The sequence below is a fragment of the Cinclus cinclus genome, chromosome 2, assembly GCF_963662255.1.
Source record: "Cinclus cinclus chromosome 2, bCinCin1.1, whole genome shotgun sequence".
Lineage (NCBI taxonomy): Eukaryota > Metazoa > Chordata > Aves > Passeriformes > Cinclidae > Cinclus > Cinclus cinclus.
Genome location: NC_085047.1, coordinates 46,584,743 through 46,603,201, shown reverse-complemented (window position 1 = coordinate 46,603,201; position 18,459 = coordinate 46,584,743). Strand labels below are relative to the sequence as shown.

At 43.2% G+C, this 18,459-nt stretch overlaps 1 protein-coding gene across 1 annotated transcript in view; it reads left to right on the top strand.

Annotated features, from left to right (window-relative positions):
- Nucleotides 1–13,208: 13,208 nt before the first annotated feature.
- The window catches only part of XPO4 (exportin 4), a 77,840-nt gene continuing 72,589 nt past the window's right edge, over nucleotides 13,209–18,459 (top strand). The window contains exon 1 of the mRNA XM_062487591.1: nucleotides 13,209–13,289. Coding sequence (XP_062343575.1) covers nucleotides 13,209–13,289 — 81 coding nt within the window. The remainder of the gene's footprint in view (nucleotides 13,290–18,459) is intronic.

Genomic DNA, 18,459 nt, shown 5'->3' with positions numbered 1-18,459 from the left:
AGTCAAGGATGATGTTGATCAGCTGGGAACCTACATGGCTGCTCCCAGCACAGAAGGAAGTGTTTTGCCAAAACTCTTCATGAAATAGAGAGAAGGTGGGTGCCTCTGGGACCCACTTCCCTCCAAACAGTGTCCTGGCTTTTCTTAAGAAGCTGTCTCCAGCAGTGACAGATGTTGAAGGGATCTCTCGGGTGTTCCTCATGCCTCTCCTGCTTGCTCTTGCCATTTCACATCATGACACAGTGCAGCTGCCATCTCACCAAACACCCTCTGAGACAGCAGTGGCCAGTCCTGTTTCATGAGCACCATCTTCCCCAAAATATTTACAACAGAGAAACCAGGTTCACCCCTTCTAAATAAAGGTGGATGCAGTTGCAATAGTGGCTGAAAAGAAGTGAAATTGCTTGTTCCCAAACAAAAATTAATGAAGACGCCATGATTATTCCATTATTTCAACAACACTGAGAAAATATGACTGATACATAAAGCTATGTTGGTGGGGATACATCAGCCTCCAGCGCATTTCCTGACAATTCAGTTATGACCATTTCCTGGCTAATAAACACAGCCCCATATTTTATTTGCCTTAATCACCTTGGCCTTCCGCTTCAGAGTTCATCCAGTCCAAAACAATGCTCTTGCTTTTCTTTTTTCTTTCTTTGTTTTATTTTTCAGACACATCCTGATGTCATAACTACAGCTAGCAAAGGAACAGGACAGGGGACTTTACATTGTCTGAACTGTTATAATGTCCCTTTGCTGGATGCCACAGACCTGCTGTTGCCTGTTGTGTTGTGTTGTGTTTCTTCCCATTTTCAAACATATAAGCATTAATGCATATTGTACTTTGATTATTCTGGAGGGGTTATTTCTAAATGCTGTTGCTGACAGTAAGTTATACTGATGGTACCAAATTAAACAAGTTCTGCACTGACAGCTTTGAAGAATGGAGAGATTCAAAACAACAGCCATAGAAAGAGTAAACACTGTTGTAACCTGATTCCTGTCACATTTGCTGTCCCAACAACCCAACAGAAACTGCCTTCAGCATTTTGTTCAATGCACAAGTCATTTGAATACACAACATAAACTGACCAAATTTAACTCAGCATGAAACTTTCTTGTAACACATGTGGCATTTCTCCCTCCTTCATCTGTACCTAAAGTTAATTTGGATGACACCATTTTGTCAAGGTAAAGAGCAATTTTTAGTCAGTATTTCTGCACACAAAATATCACTTCCAAGCCTTGGAATTGTCTTGTTTCACTGCATTTTATTGTGACACCCTGAAAACTCAACCCCTCTGGCCTGTTGAACAGTTAGAGTCTGAGGAAAACCATCCTCTGAGTAAATCATCAATATTTCTCTCCTTGAGGCTAACAGAACTGTTTATCTCAGTTGCTCTAGTCATTTACACAAGACTGTTTACTCTGATGTTCACTTTCAAGTGACACTTTATGTAGAATTACTGAAAAATATGCTGGCAGACACTCCAGCTAAGAATAATGTGAAGCAGAGGGTATAATAATGATGATATAATAAATAATGATTTGCATGGGGACAGCTTCTGCTTATTAAGATGAGTAATGCAACAAATGATCTTGTCTTCTTCCTTTAAACTCCTAATTGGGAATATTTTCCTTATGGCAAATTATCCATACATTATTGATTTGGTTTTGAAATTTTAAGTTTTAAGATAAACTGTCTCAGGATGTAGAAATCACGTGTAGATACTGATTATAAATTAGGATTGCTACCTTCCATTCACCAAAGCAGGGCCCTTACCTACTGTTTTTGATTGTAGAGGACAGTTACTTTCAATACTTAAATTTGACATCGGTTGTTCATTCACTAAGTTTTGTTGTTTATTTTTAGTTTAAGCTGACTTTAAACTTGAATTTTTTTTTGTACAGTAAATTCATAGTGAAGCATGCTGCCAATGGCCCCCAAATTCCCAAGCCAATTCCCCCAGCTCCCAAACCCAGTTCATCTCCTGAGGAGTAAGAGTGATCCTGTGAAACCCATAGTATTTAGGAAGCAAATTTTAAAAATATGTAAGATACAAAATGCATCTCTGTTATGAGATTGTTATTGTTCTTTCCTCAAAGTGTATTGTTTTGAGGGGAAGATTAGGCTACCACTAATAAGACTGCTGGGGCTGTGATGTGATGTTCATGAGCTGCACCGCCTGAATATGTGCTCGCTCCTTCCATTGACTTTTCAGCCCCATGTCATTCTCTTCCTGGGTCAGGGTTTTTTGTGACCATGGGACCTTCCAGATTAGGGAATTAATCTTGATGAAAAATAAACCTGGAGGGATGACTTTGGTCTGTTTTTGTTTGTTTTTTTTTTTTTTTTTTTGGTTAGGAAAGCTGCCCGGCAAGTGCCAGTGTGCAGCCTCACAAATGTTTGTGGCAGAGCAGTGCTGGAGGCAATGGAGATGAAGCAAAGGCAGGATCCAAATGTTGCCTGTTGGATTTGCTGCTGCCCACTGTTTCTGGCATTTCCCCTTGGTTATGCTGGCATAACTGAGCCACTGGGCAGTACACTGAGAGCAGAGAGCTTAGGCCAAAAAACATCCCAGTGGAACACTGGCTGCTAATTTTAGCTGTATTGATTTTCTGAACCACTTCAGCGCATGGTGACATGGACAGTCATGCCAGCACAGCGGAGGAGCACAGGGAAGTGCAGGGAATGGAATGATAGTGTCAGGGTGGTGACTGCCAGAAGCGTTACTCTTGCTGAAAAATGTCAGTGTAATCCTATTGAAAGTAGCTCGGTCACTGCAGGAAAATCCATTAGTACAGTCTAGCCTGTCACAAGTAATCAGTCTCCACATTACTGTTTTTCTTTTGGAATGGATCACACATTGATTTCAGGGCATCAGCTTTCACCTCTAATCTGGCCCTGTGCACAGGCTTCCATGGGAATTACACCCGGAATAGGTCTCAAGGTTTTGCACCTATGAGACCGGGAGCTCATCAAGAAAAAAAGATTATTTCATCAATTCAACATTATGTTTTCTTTTGTTCACAAAAATATTTGCAAGCAACAGCAATTTTAACAGACCTAGTTTGGGAAGCTATGTTCCCAGGAAATTTCATCTGTTTACTACAAATATGCCTTTGACAAGTCAAGGCTGCTTATCTATGAGATATAATACTTTATATGCTAATGTAATATTTCAATTTCTTTGTGGCTAACCAGATTATTATGTATTTGCTTTTCTGGTCAATGCAAATGTAATTACAAAATAAAACTGCTGTGTGATTAAATAAATCAAAACCCTTATCTGAAGAAACAAATGCAACTTCACCTGAATTTATCTGCATTATTATATGAATGTAACTTCACTGACAACATTACACATGGACAGCTGATAATGAAATCATTGTTGAAATCCTTTTTACTACACATTCCTTCAATACTCTGCCAGCTGGGAAAGAAGACAGGAGACATGACATGAGAAAGTGGTGGTGGCTTCAAGGAGTTGGAGCACATTCTGACAGTGCATTGGCTCGTAAAATCTTCCTATCTATACTGCTCAAAGTACTTGTCTTCAACCCCAGCCATTATGTGAATCCATCTCCTAAATCAGCTGCAGCGCTAAAGGGTTAAGGGGCTGCCATGTTTGTTCTTAGTTTGTAAAATAACTCTAGGCTGAAATGCATAGGTCACGAAACCTTTTATGTGTATCTGACAAGCTTGTTGAATTGCTACTTAAAAAGAGGACACAAAAATGCATAGAAAATTGTGGAATGCTATGCTGATGTTTGACTAATATGTTTTCTGTACAAGACAAGATAGTAATTAGATATATATAAAGTCTGATCCAGAATGGAAAAGCCTACATAGCTATGCATTTGTTTTACAGGGGGAAAAAAAAATAGTCAAACCATTATTTTGTTCCAGATGAAATTTTCTGGAGTTCAAAAGCAGTTGCTCCATTGTCAAACAGAAATTATTAGTTAAACTAAAGATGCTTAAGTTTATTAGAATAGGAATTAACAAAGAGAGAACTAGTATGGGTTGTATTGGAAGGAAAATGGGATGAGAGGATTGTCTAGAGGAGCATCTAGAGCCATGAAGATCAATCCATTGACAACTTTCCTCACATGTTGCTATCAGTGGCAGCTTACAGCTGCCATGCAGTAGATCCAGTGTCTCAGCAGTGTAGTGCAGTCAGAGAACCCCTGCTGAACAGATAAAAATGGGTGCACAGCACATAATTGCCAAGAAAGCAGCAGCAGTCATCTGGACTTCTCTGGCCACTTCCAGGCAAAAACTCTTTAACTAAGGTGAGAAATCTATGGGAAGATCTGTGATCTTGCTAAACCCCTCCTTGAAAACAAGGGACAAGCCGAGAGACTTGTCCATCAACCTCCTAGAACATCACGTAGGGGGACCGAAGGGAAACCTAAACCAGGAAAACCAGCTTCAAATAATTATCCCCTAGTTCCCTATGCTCATACTAGAAACTGAGTGGCAGTAAAAGGATTTGATGACCATTTTCTTCAACTAAGGTTGCAGGGTTTGCCACAAAGGAACCCATTGGCTACCATGTCAAACCTCAAAACAGAGAAGACAAAGCAGGGTCAGGGATCTCAGCTGCTGAACAAGGGATTGGCTGGGCATCTCTAGAACTCCTGTTAGGAAGGGCTGGCTAAATAAATAGGTGGTGGGCACATACATGGCCTGAGGATATAATTTAAAATTTGTGTACAGCTGCGTGAGACCTCCAGGTCCACCTGCATGATGGAGAATTCCTGTTTTATGATTTATGATAAGGATTAGGAATTTCTTTATACTTATTTAAATTAATTGCCCTATGCAGAGTTGATTCTAGTACTAAGAAAATCCATGGTGAAGTCCCTGAGGGGCTGCTGCTGAAGAACTGAAATGGTATTTCTGCCATAGAGGCTGCATTGCAAAGGGACATGTCGAGGGCTGGAGAGCCTATAAATAGATCCAATTTTAATGCTTTTATAAATGGCTTGAGAACGAAAAGTAGAGCACACTAATAAAATCTGCAAATAGTATTCAGGCACATTCAGTAAAAGATTATTAACAGAACTATAAAAGAGAAAACTAAATGGTGATACATGGAATAATAAAAATGCCATGAAGTTTTTTGCTGTATGACTTCTGGGATTAGCCCTCTAAAATTCCTGCCCTATGTGTATTCCTATGTGTGTATTTGCATCAGGTTTGAGAGGTGCCTAAGATGCCAAAAAGATACAAATGTGAAACTAGTGGAGACAATTTTATCACCTAGGTCAATGCATTTCCAACAGCTACAGGAAAAGCAAGGCCCTTGTAAAACGTCATCCAAAGCATCACCATTCTGGTAGTAATGTTTTGAGAAAGATCAATACATGTCAGAATAGAAGAAGCATTATTTATGGAAAGGAACTTATTTATGGGAAAAAATCTCTTTTAATTCTATATGAACTCACAAAATGAAGAGTAAGGGCAATATGATATTCTAAATATACCTAGGACAAACATGAGGAAGCAAGGAAGAAAATCTAATTGGGATAAAGAATAATATCTATCCGTGCACCAGCGAATATAGTGAAAGTAAATCAACTCGAAGTCAGGAGGATTTACAACTCTCCAAGTCAAACTCTGGAACAGCTGTTCAACAGGAGATGTGAGGACAAGAAAATTAACTCACCTGAGACACCATCATCTTGTGCATGGTTGCACGTGACTCTGCAAAGTGAGTGGCTTAAATTTAGAACTCTTATCACTTCTGATTTATCACTATCTGGTTTATCAGAAGTACATTACTATTTTAGGCAGTAAACTTCCCCTCATAGGTGATGGGTAACAATTTTTTCCTATTTGACTTTATTATTCTGTCATAGTTCTGGTCATACCAACTATCCACATGGATATTAATTTAATACTACTCTCTGATAATGCTACCAAACGTTTGTGCTATCTGGTATAACAGGAGCTGCTGCAGGATCTTTCTAATGTCTCAACACACCATGAAAATTAATACTAAATTTTTCAACAAGACAGTCAAATCCACGAGGGGATAACAAGAAGAGTTCTTTTCCAACAGTGCGGTGCTGTGATGTGTTGCAGGAGGCAGCAGGGATGTGCAAAATCCAGGCAAGATTTTCAATGGTTCAAAACCAGGGTGCCAGTGGTTATCCCCAGAGTAAACTTGGCAGGTAAGAGCGATGGCCACAACTCATACCTAACTTGTCACCCAGGAATCCTCTTCTAAGGTACACTGCCATGTTCCATCCATACTACTCAAGGGAAGAAAGAAATTATTTAAAAAATCCAAGTTTATTCTGGAACTGCCAAAGCTGAAAAATTTCCTCATTCTTAGTATAAGGTTTCCAGGGAGCAGATGCAAACTACAGACCCAAACTGAAGCATTAAAATGGTTCTATGCAATGATCATTCTGCCCATGAACTCTCAGCTACTGGAAAATCTATTGGCAGGTATTTCTACTACTTGTCTCTTCTGTATATGGGAACAAAATAAGTCCTGTTGCATATTTCTGCCACAACTTCAGAAGCTAGCCACCTTCAGATACCCTATGTACTGCTAACTACTGGACCTTACTTTCTCTATTGGAGTAGATTGCATTATGTGACACACACGGTGTGTGACTATACAGAGGATTAGGCAGCTGAGCAGTTAGCTTGCTTTGCATAGACTGCCTTCAAAATAGGAAATGGCTAGATGATGAACCAACTTGTGAGTACTTCATGGTATTTCTGCATCCAGGAGGAAAATTTTTGAGGAAAAGTTTGTGTCAGGCCTCCTTAAGGGAAAACCTCCAAAGTAGTACAGCAGCATTTCCAAACACAAGTAGAACAAGCCTGTGGGTGTGCATGTGTCCCTGTGTTTGTGTTAAGCTACAAAGGCTTCATTGGCACCTTCTGTAAATTACCACAGATATTTCACCTCTCAGCTTCTCCAGACCCCACTGTTTTGTACCTATACAACATACAGGGAGAATCACACATCCAAATGAGGCCCATGAATCCCCTAGTACTAAGGTGGTAAGTCCTACCTAAGGGTCCTGCTGAGGATTTCCACTTAGGTCCTTACTTTTTATGCAGGATCAGTGACAATTTGGCTGTGACTTGTAAATTAGTGAAAGGAAGAAAAAGTCACCTCCTAAAAAGATTAGGAATAAACTAATAGGAGTAGGAAGTTCTTTGCAGATATCTTCAGAGCAGGGTGAAAACAGAGCAATTTCAGAGGAGATACTAAAGCATCAGTACTCTAGCCTGTGCTAATCAAAAATGACTCAATGTGAAGTGAATGACACTTACATGAAGCAAGTGTCTAGAGACAGTAGCCTAAAATACACTGGTGTTGCATTGATCCCTTTTGGGTCAGTAAGTTTGCCTTGACAACAGTCTTGAGATGAAAGAGGCAGTAAACTGGCAGTCTGAGCTGGCATTTGTGTCTTTCAACATAGATACCTGCTGGATGAAGATTTTTAAGTGTTTGATAGAGACAGTTGAAACAGACGAGCCATCATCCTACTATCTCGTATACTAGAAAAGAGTTCCCAAATACTCCAGAAGTCCATTACAGAGGCAGCACAGAGGCTGTGAGAAGGAAAACATGCATATTTTCCAAATACTTACTGTAAGCTATCACTGATAAACTTCCAAGTGAGAATCATAAGCAACATATTCTGATCAACCAGTCATAAATACTAAAGATAACTCTGAAGGTCAAAATAGCTGAACTTAGTGATTGTTCTGTTGAGCTCCCCCCCTTCTAAACACACTGAAGTTCTAGCCCCAACACGGTGGTTGCAAGACAAGTAGAGTTAGGAAGAAACAATGTAAGCAGATACAAACCCAAATACAATAGGTTTCCTGTAAAACAATTAATGGACTCACTTGCTTTGAACAATGCTTAAGCTCTAGCTGTTACAGCTTCATATGCAGGAATGAGTATCACAAGATACCAAGAGTCTATATCTAGTAGCACTTCCCACCTAGCCTACATTTAGATATTTTGCCATCCAGGGTCAATCTATTCCCAATGCAAGGCCTTGCTTGTGAAAAGCCAGTTTAAGTGTGAAGTGTGTGCCTCAGTTCTTGAGCAGAATATAAGTTTATTGAGTGTGACTCAGTCATTTGCGTGTCTGACATTCTCCTGAATTCCCCTTCTGCAGACTGCTGTTTTGGCAGCTCAGCTGGTCCTTGGTGTGTGCTGTGGCTGCTCCTGGCCACTGTGACTGTTCATTGCTCTGACTGTGTCACATGTTCTGCACATACACAGCTACACTACACACCAATTCTCTATAACCTCATTCTTAGCCCCTGTATTTTTTCTGTGTAATATGGCTAATAACTGGTTTGAATCTTGCTTCCAGTAAGACCCAGTCTTGCAATGTGGAGTTTGCTCACATACATACCTGATATCTTGCCTCTTCCCAGTTAAACTCATCTATGACATATTGCATTCCTTGACAAACTCCATTCTCAACAAAATTGAGAACTTGAAATTAATTACTTTAATGACTAATCCAGCTTTGCAGCATTGCTTACTGTTGTTTTGTAAGAAATTAACTAAGAGCAAGTGACCAACAGCACCGGGCAGTGCTATCAAACTTGCTTACAGTAATTTTGGTAGAAGCTTTACCTCAAAAGGGGAATGGTCACTTCCCATGCCCAGGTAACTTGACTGAGGCCATTTGTATGGAAGTCTATCCAGGTTGTCTGAAGGACTTAATCTGAATTGTTTTGAAGTGTCTGGTGGGAGATGATCTGTGTCACTGCAGATGAGTATCACAGACTACCACAAGTGGAATAGCAAATACTGGAACTAGTACTCTGAGCAGACTTCTGCTAGATGCTGATAAAAAGACAGTGATAAATCACAAAGTATTGCAGAACTTACTTGCAATTTATTTACAGAATTTATTGCAGGAATTGTTGCAGAAATCCATGCAGTCAAGGTAGGTGTTAGGAAAAATGAGCCTGGGGAAGGGAGCAAACTGGATATTCCAGACAGAAATGAGGTCTACTGAGAAAAAAAGTGCAGGCTACGTAGGAAGAGATCTCTTGAACACTGTTGGAAATCAACTTTAGGAACATCTTAGGAAATCAAGCACAGAAAATAAATCAAGATGTATGTCCTGATAGGAGATGATGGTTTCTAAAGCTTCTACCTAGCCAGTGACGAAAGATGAACTCCTCACTAAGCTTTGCCACTTGCATGCTTGCAACTGCCATTGCGCTTTTGTACTACTCATCCACTTCCCTACTGACTGTGATTTCCTTACCTCATCTAACTCACTGCTCAGTCACTTCTATTTCCTTGCACTAGACTTTGTCAGATGCTCCTGACTACAGCATATCTTTTCTAGTTTTGTCGTATGTGTGCATAGGACTGATAGACACATTCAAAACAAACCCAGATTCATGACTGGTTTGAGCAACCAACTGTTGTTTCGTTTTCCTTAACATTTTGATCTTTAGCCCAAACTGGAAGCAGTTGGCTGGTTTCAGCTGTGGGGAAAAAATAAGGTAGAGAAGGACTGATAGAACAGGAAGCCCAGGCTCCACTACCAACAACAGTCTTTCTGGCAATGAGTCCAAAACGTTGAACTATTTTAAGAGGATTAGCACCACAAAAGAGGAAAGTGTGAAGGAACAATGTGAGGCATCTTTTTTAGCCAACAGCAGAAATAGCTTCAGCATTCACTCTGACAAGATAAATGAACAATCAGCTTTTTTAAGGCTATCCAAGAGAACATTAAGATTGCAATACAGCTGAGAGAAAATGTGACTACTTGAACATATAATTTTTACTGAAGATTACTCCATTCAGTCCTCCCACTCAAAATGAGGACAAGATATACCTGATGATGATATGGTAAAATGTATGATTTTCATACCATTTGTGAAAGAGGAGTGGACTTTATGAACATGCTACAGTGTGCCCAAACTTCAGGGCAGAAGGGATGGGTACAGATTAATCAAACTGCTATGCCTATTCATGGAATTGGCAAATGGATGCTGTGGTATCATACTTTACCTAAAATGGAATAACCACCACAGCAGTATAGACTGAACTCTGACCAAAGTGGAAATCTGGAGGTCCTGGTGGACTCTGGCAAGGACAGTATGAGCAGGGCCACTCCATGAGGATGAATAAGCTGAGGCTGACCACAGGACAGGCAGGGCAGTGCTCTCACCAATCAGAGTGCAGCTCCATAGGATTTGGGTAGGGCTGGAGTGATGACAGGTCTTCTTGAGAGTCCAAGACAAGGCAAGATCATGAGTCATGTCCAGAGTCCAGACAGAAAGTGAAGCCAGAAACAGTAAAAGACAAAGACCCATGCAGGAGAAGGGTTTGGAGACAAGGCTATATATTACACAGGACCATGGAGGAAGGACAACTAATGAACCACAATGAGAGGAGACTGTGCTTGGCAGAGGCAAACCTACAGAACTGTACATGTTAAAGTCCCAGGTGAGGGTGCCAGGGCAGTTAAGGCCCAGCCATGCACTTTACTTGGCCTGACAGGAACCAAGCTAAACATAAGTGAGCAGAACACCACAGCAGTGAGCAAGGCTACTTTTATAGAGACATACTAGGTTGTTTTTGCAGGCATGTAGCCTACAGATCAAAAGAAGTACTAGTCCTCTTTACTCAGCACTTGTTACATCACATCTGGAAAACCACATTGCACTCTGGGGCCCTCACTATGAGAAAGAAGTTGACAGAGTGCAGTGAGTACAGCTGAGGGCAGTCAAGTTGGTGTGGGGGTGAGAGCACATGCCCTGTGAGGAAAGGCTGAGGGAACTGCATTCAGTCAGGAGGCTTGAAAGGAAACTCAAGACTTTTCTTCCAGTACCTGAGATTATCCAGAAAATGCAGCAACACTCTACTGAGGTGCACAGCAGCAGGATGAGAAGTAACAGACACATGAACACATTCTGATTTAAGGGGAAAAAGAGGTCACTGTGACACCAATCAAGCATTGACACGGTTACTGAGAGAGCTGTGTACTCTCCATTCTTGGAGGTTTTCAAGACCCTGCTGAATAAAGCCCTAAGCAACTTGATCAGAAGGCTGAAGAAACAGAGGCCTATTGAGTCCTCCCAACCTGAAAAATACTATTATATTTCTATTGTTTTCATGACTATTCAAGTGGCTAAACATATGAGGGCACAGGAGAATGGAGGACCTTTGAGCATGCTGAAAAATTGTTGAAGGATCTAGTTTTCAATACAAGGTACAAGTACAGAAATACTCAACTGAAGTAGTCCTTTACTAAGCACAGAATTCTTTAAAATAGGGCTTTTTTTCTTACCTTTCAGGATTTTTTTTGACATTTTACCCCATTGCATATAAACTTCTAAGCTCTGGTTTCTGTTCTTTAGAGTGAGACTCATTGTACATTGTGCTGTTTGCCCAGTAAACACACTCCAGGACTTAAGTGTGTTGTCACATTCTCACTACCTTTAAACTGCTCCATCTCTGACTGTTGTTCAATTTTCTGTATATCGATCCCTCCTTTCAGTGCAGCCCTGCTGATCTCCCCACATTCTTCAACTTTGAAGTTGAATGTTATCCTGAAATGCATGTTCTAGTTCTACCTCCTAGGTAAACCCCAAAATCAAGAATTTACATGGTTTTATTGCTACTTTTAAAACTGTCTAGTAATATGCCCTCTTCAGCATTGAAATCTGGTATTTCTTAGGAGAAAAATACTTGCATTTTTCTTTGGAATAGGAAAGATGGATTTCTTGCTATCATTCGTTTCCTTGATTCCGTCTTTCACCTTTGGCTATTACATTGTATCATCTGCATGGAAACATTGTCCATCGGCACTCCAATTATGAGAACAATCTAGGAGCATTCAACACTGCTATCAGCCGGCTGAGTTAGCTGATAAATCACAAACCTTGCATAAATTCAGCACTTGAGGTCAGTTTATGTCTCCTCAAGGCTGAGAGAACTATGGCTGAAAACACCTGACTGTGTTAAGAGCAGAGTGGTGCAGTGGGTTCAGGGGAACGCAGCAGCTGATGGTACCCCGTGCTCTGCACTGAGGGACGTGCTCTGAAGGGGATCTTGCCTGGACCTACACACTGAATGCTCCTTGGCAATTGCAGATCTTCCATTTTGGCTTCATCTGAAGGCATCAAAGCTCCAAGTCTGCTCCAGTGTGCAGACTGGAGCGGAAGCCATCAGATTTGTTTAAACTTCAACCAAAATGACATACCAGTGAAGGCATAATCTAAGAGTCCTTTTGCTGCTATGGGTGCACAACAGCGTTCTATTCACTATATCTTTCAGAATAATTAATACTCTCTTGTGACTCACAACCAATAACATGGAAGGAGCTCCAGGTGGATTTATGTGGTGGAAAAGTGCATTTTAAAACAGTTTTAAACATTTTCTTTTGTTTTGGTTTGTTTTTTTTGTCTGCTGCAATCCAGTTCTCCGCAACACTTTCTAACGCGGCTGTATTTTATAAACTCAGCTTTTCATTTCACCACAGATCTGCAAGCACCGCAATGCACAAGGGACTGCCAACAACCAACGCCTGCTCCTTGGAAAGCACAAGGAAGTGCACGTAAGTCTCGAGGGACGGTGCCAAGAGGATGGTGTCCAGCGACAGGACGAGGAGCAATGGCCACACTTGAACACAACGGGTTCCACCTCAACACGAGGAAGAACTTTCCATGGAGGCTGGCAGAACACCGGAACAGGCTGCCCAGGGTGGTTGCGGAGCCTCCCTCTCTGGAGACATTCCCAACCCACCTGGGGGCGTTCCTGTGCAACCGGCTCTAAGTGACCGGGCTTGGCAGGGGGGTTAGACCGGATGATCTCCCAGAGGCGCCTTCCACCCCTAAGAAGCTGCGGGCCGGGACAGTGCGGTGACCTGGCAGCAGCGGGGAGCGGCGGCGGCGGCCCGGCCCCCTCCCCGGGGCTCCTGAGGAGCCGCCGCGTGCTGCAGGCAGGGCCGGGCCGGGCCCGCCCCGGAGGCGGCCGGGAGGGGCCTGAGGGGCGGGGCGGGGCCGGAGGGAGGGAGGTGCACGGGGCGGGCGCTGGCCCCGCCCGGCGCTCGCGGTGCTGCTGCTGCGGCGCCGCCGCTTCGCTTCCGCGGCGGGGCCGGGCCGGGCCGGGCCGGGATTGGCCGCGCGGCCGCCTCGCCCCAGAATGCAGCGCATGGCGCGTCATTGAAGAGAGACCATGATGGCGGCGGCGGCCGCGGCGGCGGGGGGCGCCCCCGAGGTGATCGCCCAGCTGGAGAACGCGGCCAAAGTGCTCATGGTGAGGCCGGAGGCGGCACCGCCGCGCCAGAAGCGCCGCCTCACTCCCGAAGGGGCGCCTGCGACTCACCCCTCTCCCCTCCCCGCCTCCGTTCCCGCTGCCCTCGCCCCTCGAGCGCGGGGCTCGGGGCGCAGCCCGCTGGGGCGCGCCGCCTCGGCCGCCCCATTCCGCTCCCCTTTCGGCCGGGATCCCTCGCTCCCTTCCTGTCCCTTCGCACCCGTGCCGGCTCGTCCCTGTGGCCCCGCATGCGGGGCCGGCCCCGCCGCGCACGCCTCGCCGCTCCTCCATGTGCCGCCCCGGGCAGGCTCTGCCGGCTGCCCGCGCCCCGCGCTGCTCGCCCCGCCGGCCGGGTGTCCGGCCCCGAGCCCCCGCACCGCCACCGTCCGCCGCCCCAGACCCTCGCCCGAGCTGCCAGTGAGCAGCTCTTCCTCCCTGCCTCCCGGGGCCGGGGGCCCGGGCACCTCCCGCGGCGGCGGAGGAAGGGCGGGAGGTCGCGGCCGTCCCCAGCCCAGCGGGGGTAGCGAGGCACCCTGGGCAGCGTGGAAGCGGCCTCGGGAGTGGCGCGATCCGGTTCCAGAGTTTTCCTTTAAGCGGAGGGACACCGAGGAGCCACAGGCTCGCGCTGCTGCCGCTTTGAAGCAAAGCCATTATTGGTGCTTCGTACTTGATCTATTTGGTTATCAATTTACTGTCCCTGCTGACTATGTGTGATTTGTTTTCACAATTGTGTGGAAAAGAAAGCCCATATGGCAAAGATCAGAAATGCGATGGAGCTGGATACCAGTAGTGACCATTGGTGTTTAAACACCCTAGATTTGATTCTTGTAAAAGGCTTGTTTGGATGAAAAGCTCTGTGTTGGCTGGTATAGCTTACAGGTCTTTATTGCAGATCTTTTGTACGTGTCTAGCTGAAAGCCTTCCTCACAGAATTTATCTTATCAAAGAATGATTCTGACAGAAATAAAGTTTGTAACATGTTGCTATTAATGGGATTAAAAAAGAAAACAAACAACAACCCACAAAACAAACCCAAAGAAATAGTAGCAAAGTTTTTCTGGTATCAATAATTAATCAATGGCCAGAGTCTGAACGATTGTGTTTTAATGTCTTGCTGAAGTAGCCTGTCAGTGAAGTGAGAGGTGATCAGCTTTACTCATGTGTGTCCCATGAAAATATGCATGTTACTCCTTGTCAGGTCAAAGCCTGAAAGACACTTTATTGTCCTGTGTTTCCAAGCAGGAGAGTAAAGGTAAATAGATTGGCAGCAAGCACTAGTCCTTACAGAAAAATACTTCACAAAGTATGCCACCAGTGATGGGTTTCAAGCTTTGAGCTGCTTTTGATTCGTGCATGCTTTACAAAACATGTCTGTGTAGATTGTTAGATGTTCTGGTAAGGTCTGTGTATCTCTGTTTTAAAAATAACACAAATGCAATAATTACTAGGAGAGTTTGACTGACTAAGGAAAATCAGTGGTAAGTGTTACTGTGTAACAGAACGTGTGTGGAATGCAGCTGGTGCTTAAGTAGTTTTCAGTATCAAACCGATAGCATGTGCAGGAGCATCTCCAGAGTCTTGCATCTGTACCTGAAGATTAAATGTAACTTGTGTGGGCATTGTTTCCCTAGCATAGCCCTGCTAGCACAGAGAGGGAAAAGTAATTTACTGTGGAGTTAAATTGAATAAAAACCTTAATACAGTGAAAAGGCACAGGCCTATGGTAATGTTTGTGCTTCTGTTGAAGAATAGTTGCTGAACTTGCTGGTAAAAAATATGTCTTGGGTCTGGAAACACATGGATGTTAGGATCCTTGATGAATTGCTGCCTTCCTTCCTACAGCCTCTGACAGTATGAAACCTGACTTGTTCTGGTATTCAGCTTTTTCTTCTTTTACTTCTTTCCCACAGCTGATTTTGCAAGTTTCATAGACAACACTAGACTGAGAAGAACTAGTTAGATGGCTCTTACTGAGGAAGCTGTATGAAACAGAAATATTCACTAAAGCTGTCCATGAGGGTGAGGACCCAGAATCAGGCTTCAAGCAGGGTTGGCTGTGGAATAGCTGTGAGAACTGTTTAGAGTTATTTCCCTGTGGTCCTTCTCAGAAATCATTGAGTGTTTGGAGGGATGCAGGAGAGGAGTGTAGCTCAGCAGGTGCTTCACAAAGGCGGACGTGAGACCCCAGAGACTGAAAGAGTTGTGAGCTCTGCCCCTGTTCTGTTTCACTAGCAACTGTGCAAAAAGAGAGGGGCCTAATTGTGTTTCAGGACTGCACCTGGGCAGTGATGATCTGAATTCCATTTAGCCAGAGGGCTTCACTGTTTGGTTAAAGGTCTGCTTGGGGATGAGGGCAGGAACTTATCTCTGTGTGGCAGATGGGAGGGGTGAACTGATCAAGCAAACTGCTGGGGTCACTTAGAAAGGTATTTATGTAAAAATCTGAGGAGTTGTGGAGTGAAGGGTGATGAACCCAGTGGTAGCTTTGGAGGTCCTGAGTCAGGGTTGGCACCTTGCAGTGAAGCCATACCTGAAGCAATGGGAAAAGGCAGAGCTGTGAATGGTCTGACAATAGATGGCAGAAGGTTTTAACTGGGCAGGGAGCTGTGGAGGGATTCAGCAAGGTTTTCTTGTGACAGTCTGTCGCAGCTGAAACAGTGGCAATCCTTGCAAAATACAGGTGGCTAGGGATGCACCAAGGTGTTTCAGCATTTCAAAACACTGAGTAGGCAGTGGTGGTGGTTTACTTCATACTTGTCTTGATTTCAAACTGAAAAACTGAGCCTTGAGGAGAATAATGGCTTGTTAATAAAAAGACCTGAATGTGTTTAATTAACTTTCCTTGAGGATAAGCATGGATTACTCTGAGCTCTCTAAATCTGAGTATTTTCATAATTTTTTTCATTGCTCTGGGTTAGTTGAGTTCTCCTTTCAAAAATTACTTTTTCGATATCAGATAAAGTATGCCCAAGTACTGATCTCCTAAATTGCTGATCTTTATGGACTTTGCAAACCATGGCCTGCCATATTTGAAAACTGGAAACATTCAATCTTTTCTCTCACCAGGCTCTTCTACATCTGCATGGAAATGCTTTTCCTTTGCTACCAGTAATACCTTTCAACAGGTTCTAGGTAGCTCACATTCAAAAGTCTTAATTTGAGAAAGGATTGTAATTTGGTATAAATGGAAGAATTCTTAGATGAAACTTATGTTATCATTAGCTGCCAAATATGACTTTGAAGGGTGGTGCTGTGGAAACTTTCTTTAATGTGTGTAAAAGTATTTGCATATATAAAAATTTGGTACGTAATTCCTTTCTAGTAAAGCTATATGGTGTTTACCTGAAGTAAGATCCCCATTAGTGCTTTGCTGTGAAGTTTTTCAGTGCCACAAGCTGGTATCCACCTTTGGCCTGTGTGACTTTGGCTTGGAAACGACCATACACCAACATCTGTATGAACTGAATTAATTTAGTCCTCCATTTCCTACTGGCATGGTGTCCCCTGACCATGTATCTCCTATCTATTATGTTCTGTTTTGTTCAGGTGGGTTAATGCCAAATATAATTAGTGCTAGTTAAGCACTGTTAATAGCTGTCTTCTTGGATTAAAAAAGATACTGGTTGTATTATTAAGGAAAGAAATGTACATTTTATCCCAGAAGTGAGAGGATGAAGTAGGAAACATTCCTAACACTGTCTAGTTATTGCTGAGAGTTTATTAAAGCAGGTTGAAATTTTTTGCGTATGATATTCTCTTGCACTTAAATGTGAATTCACCGGTTATTGCTTGTTCACCCCACCTCCCTCCAAAAAGAGGTTCTCTGTTCTTACCTGAAGCTCTGCCTTCTCCCTTTTGACCCTGTGCAGAAGGTATTAATATTGTTGAGATGACATAGGAATTAAACAAGGGAATGGATTTCTGTCAGGTTAGCAAGATGTATTGGCTATCTGTGCAGCCATTTAGGTTGCAGAGCTAGCAGAGGGGCACTGAAATTAGATTGCTGGACATGTACAGAGCTGGTCTGCCCCTGCTAGTAGTGAGCTGTCAGGTAGGCTCAAGTGTATAATATACCTTCACTGTACAATTTACTTGCTAACTGAGACTCTCCTGATATTAGATATGCCAGACTTCACTTAGAGCTGCACACTGAAAAGAGGTTACAACTTTCAGAAGGGAACATTCCAGCTGGAGAGAAGACAAAAAAAAAAATCATATTAAGTGTGATTGGTGAAGGCAGTGGAGCAGACAGTGGAGGGAGGCTGTGGGGTCTCCCATCTTTGGAGATATTTAGTACGTGACTGAACAAGTCCTCAAACAACCTGATCTAACTTTGAAAAGCGTTCTTTTTTGGGCAGGGGATTGAACAAAGTAGGTCCAGAGGTCTGTGTTAGGCTATTCTATGTGGAGTGGCTCTTGGAAAGCTCAAAGAACATTTGAGCAATGACTTTTGCAGAAGAATTCCATTCTTTAAAAGTTTGTAAATGTTCTGCTTTGACTGTGATCTGTTTCAAAGGGTGGATGTTGGGGGTGTGCATGTGAGGTGATGTGGATTCTCACATCACCACCTTCTTAGGGTACCACTTTGTGATTTTTCCTGCTATTCTGAGGGAGATTTCAGGCCAAAGTTGGGTAGTCTGACAGTAGTCCTACAAACTTCACTTTCAGATGTTGAAATAAGCTTACAGAATAGGAGCATAAGGGAGCACATTAGTAAGACCAGATTGTTTATGCCATCAACCATGACAGTTTGTATGGTTGGCTCTTTTTGACCTACCTTTCTTGGAGATCAGGCCTGTTGTGGTAAGTGTATGAAATTGTCAGGAAATAAACCCCCTTTCTTTCTAGACAGTCCTCAGAGATCAGAGGAACTGGGTGCAGATAGGCTTAATTTCTCATTTTTAACCAGTTAGGCGCTGAAGTCTGGTCACATTGAATAAGAACTTTCATGGTTGTGGAGTCACAAATAGTCTGTTTTATTGAAGCAGCAGATTATATGTTCTTGTTATATTGCAGATAACTGCACTAGACCTACAAAGTATAAGTGCATAGCTCCGTGTACAGGTGTTCCCAGGTAAGCTCTAATGCAGTTACAAATCTTACCACAGAGTTGTCACTGCTCTGGGGAGAGGAGAGGAGCAAGCCCATCGACTTGTCTGTAGAGTGGGGTTGT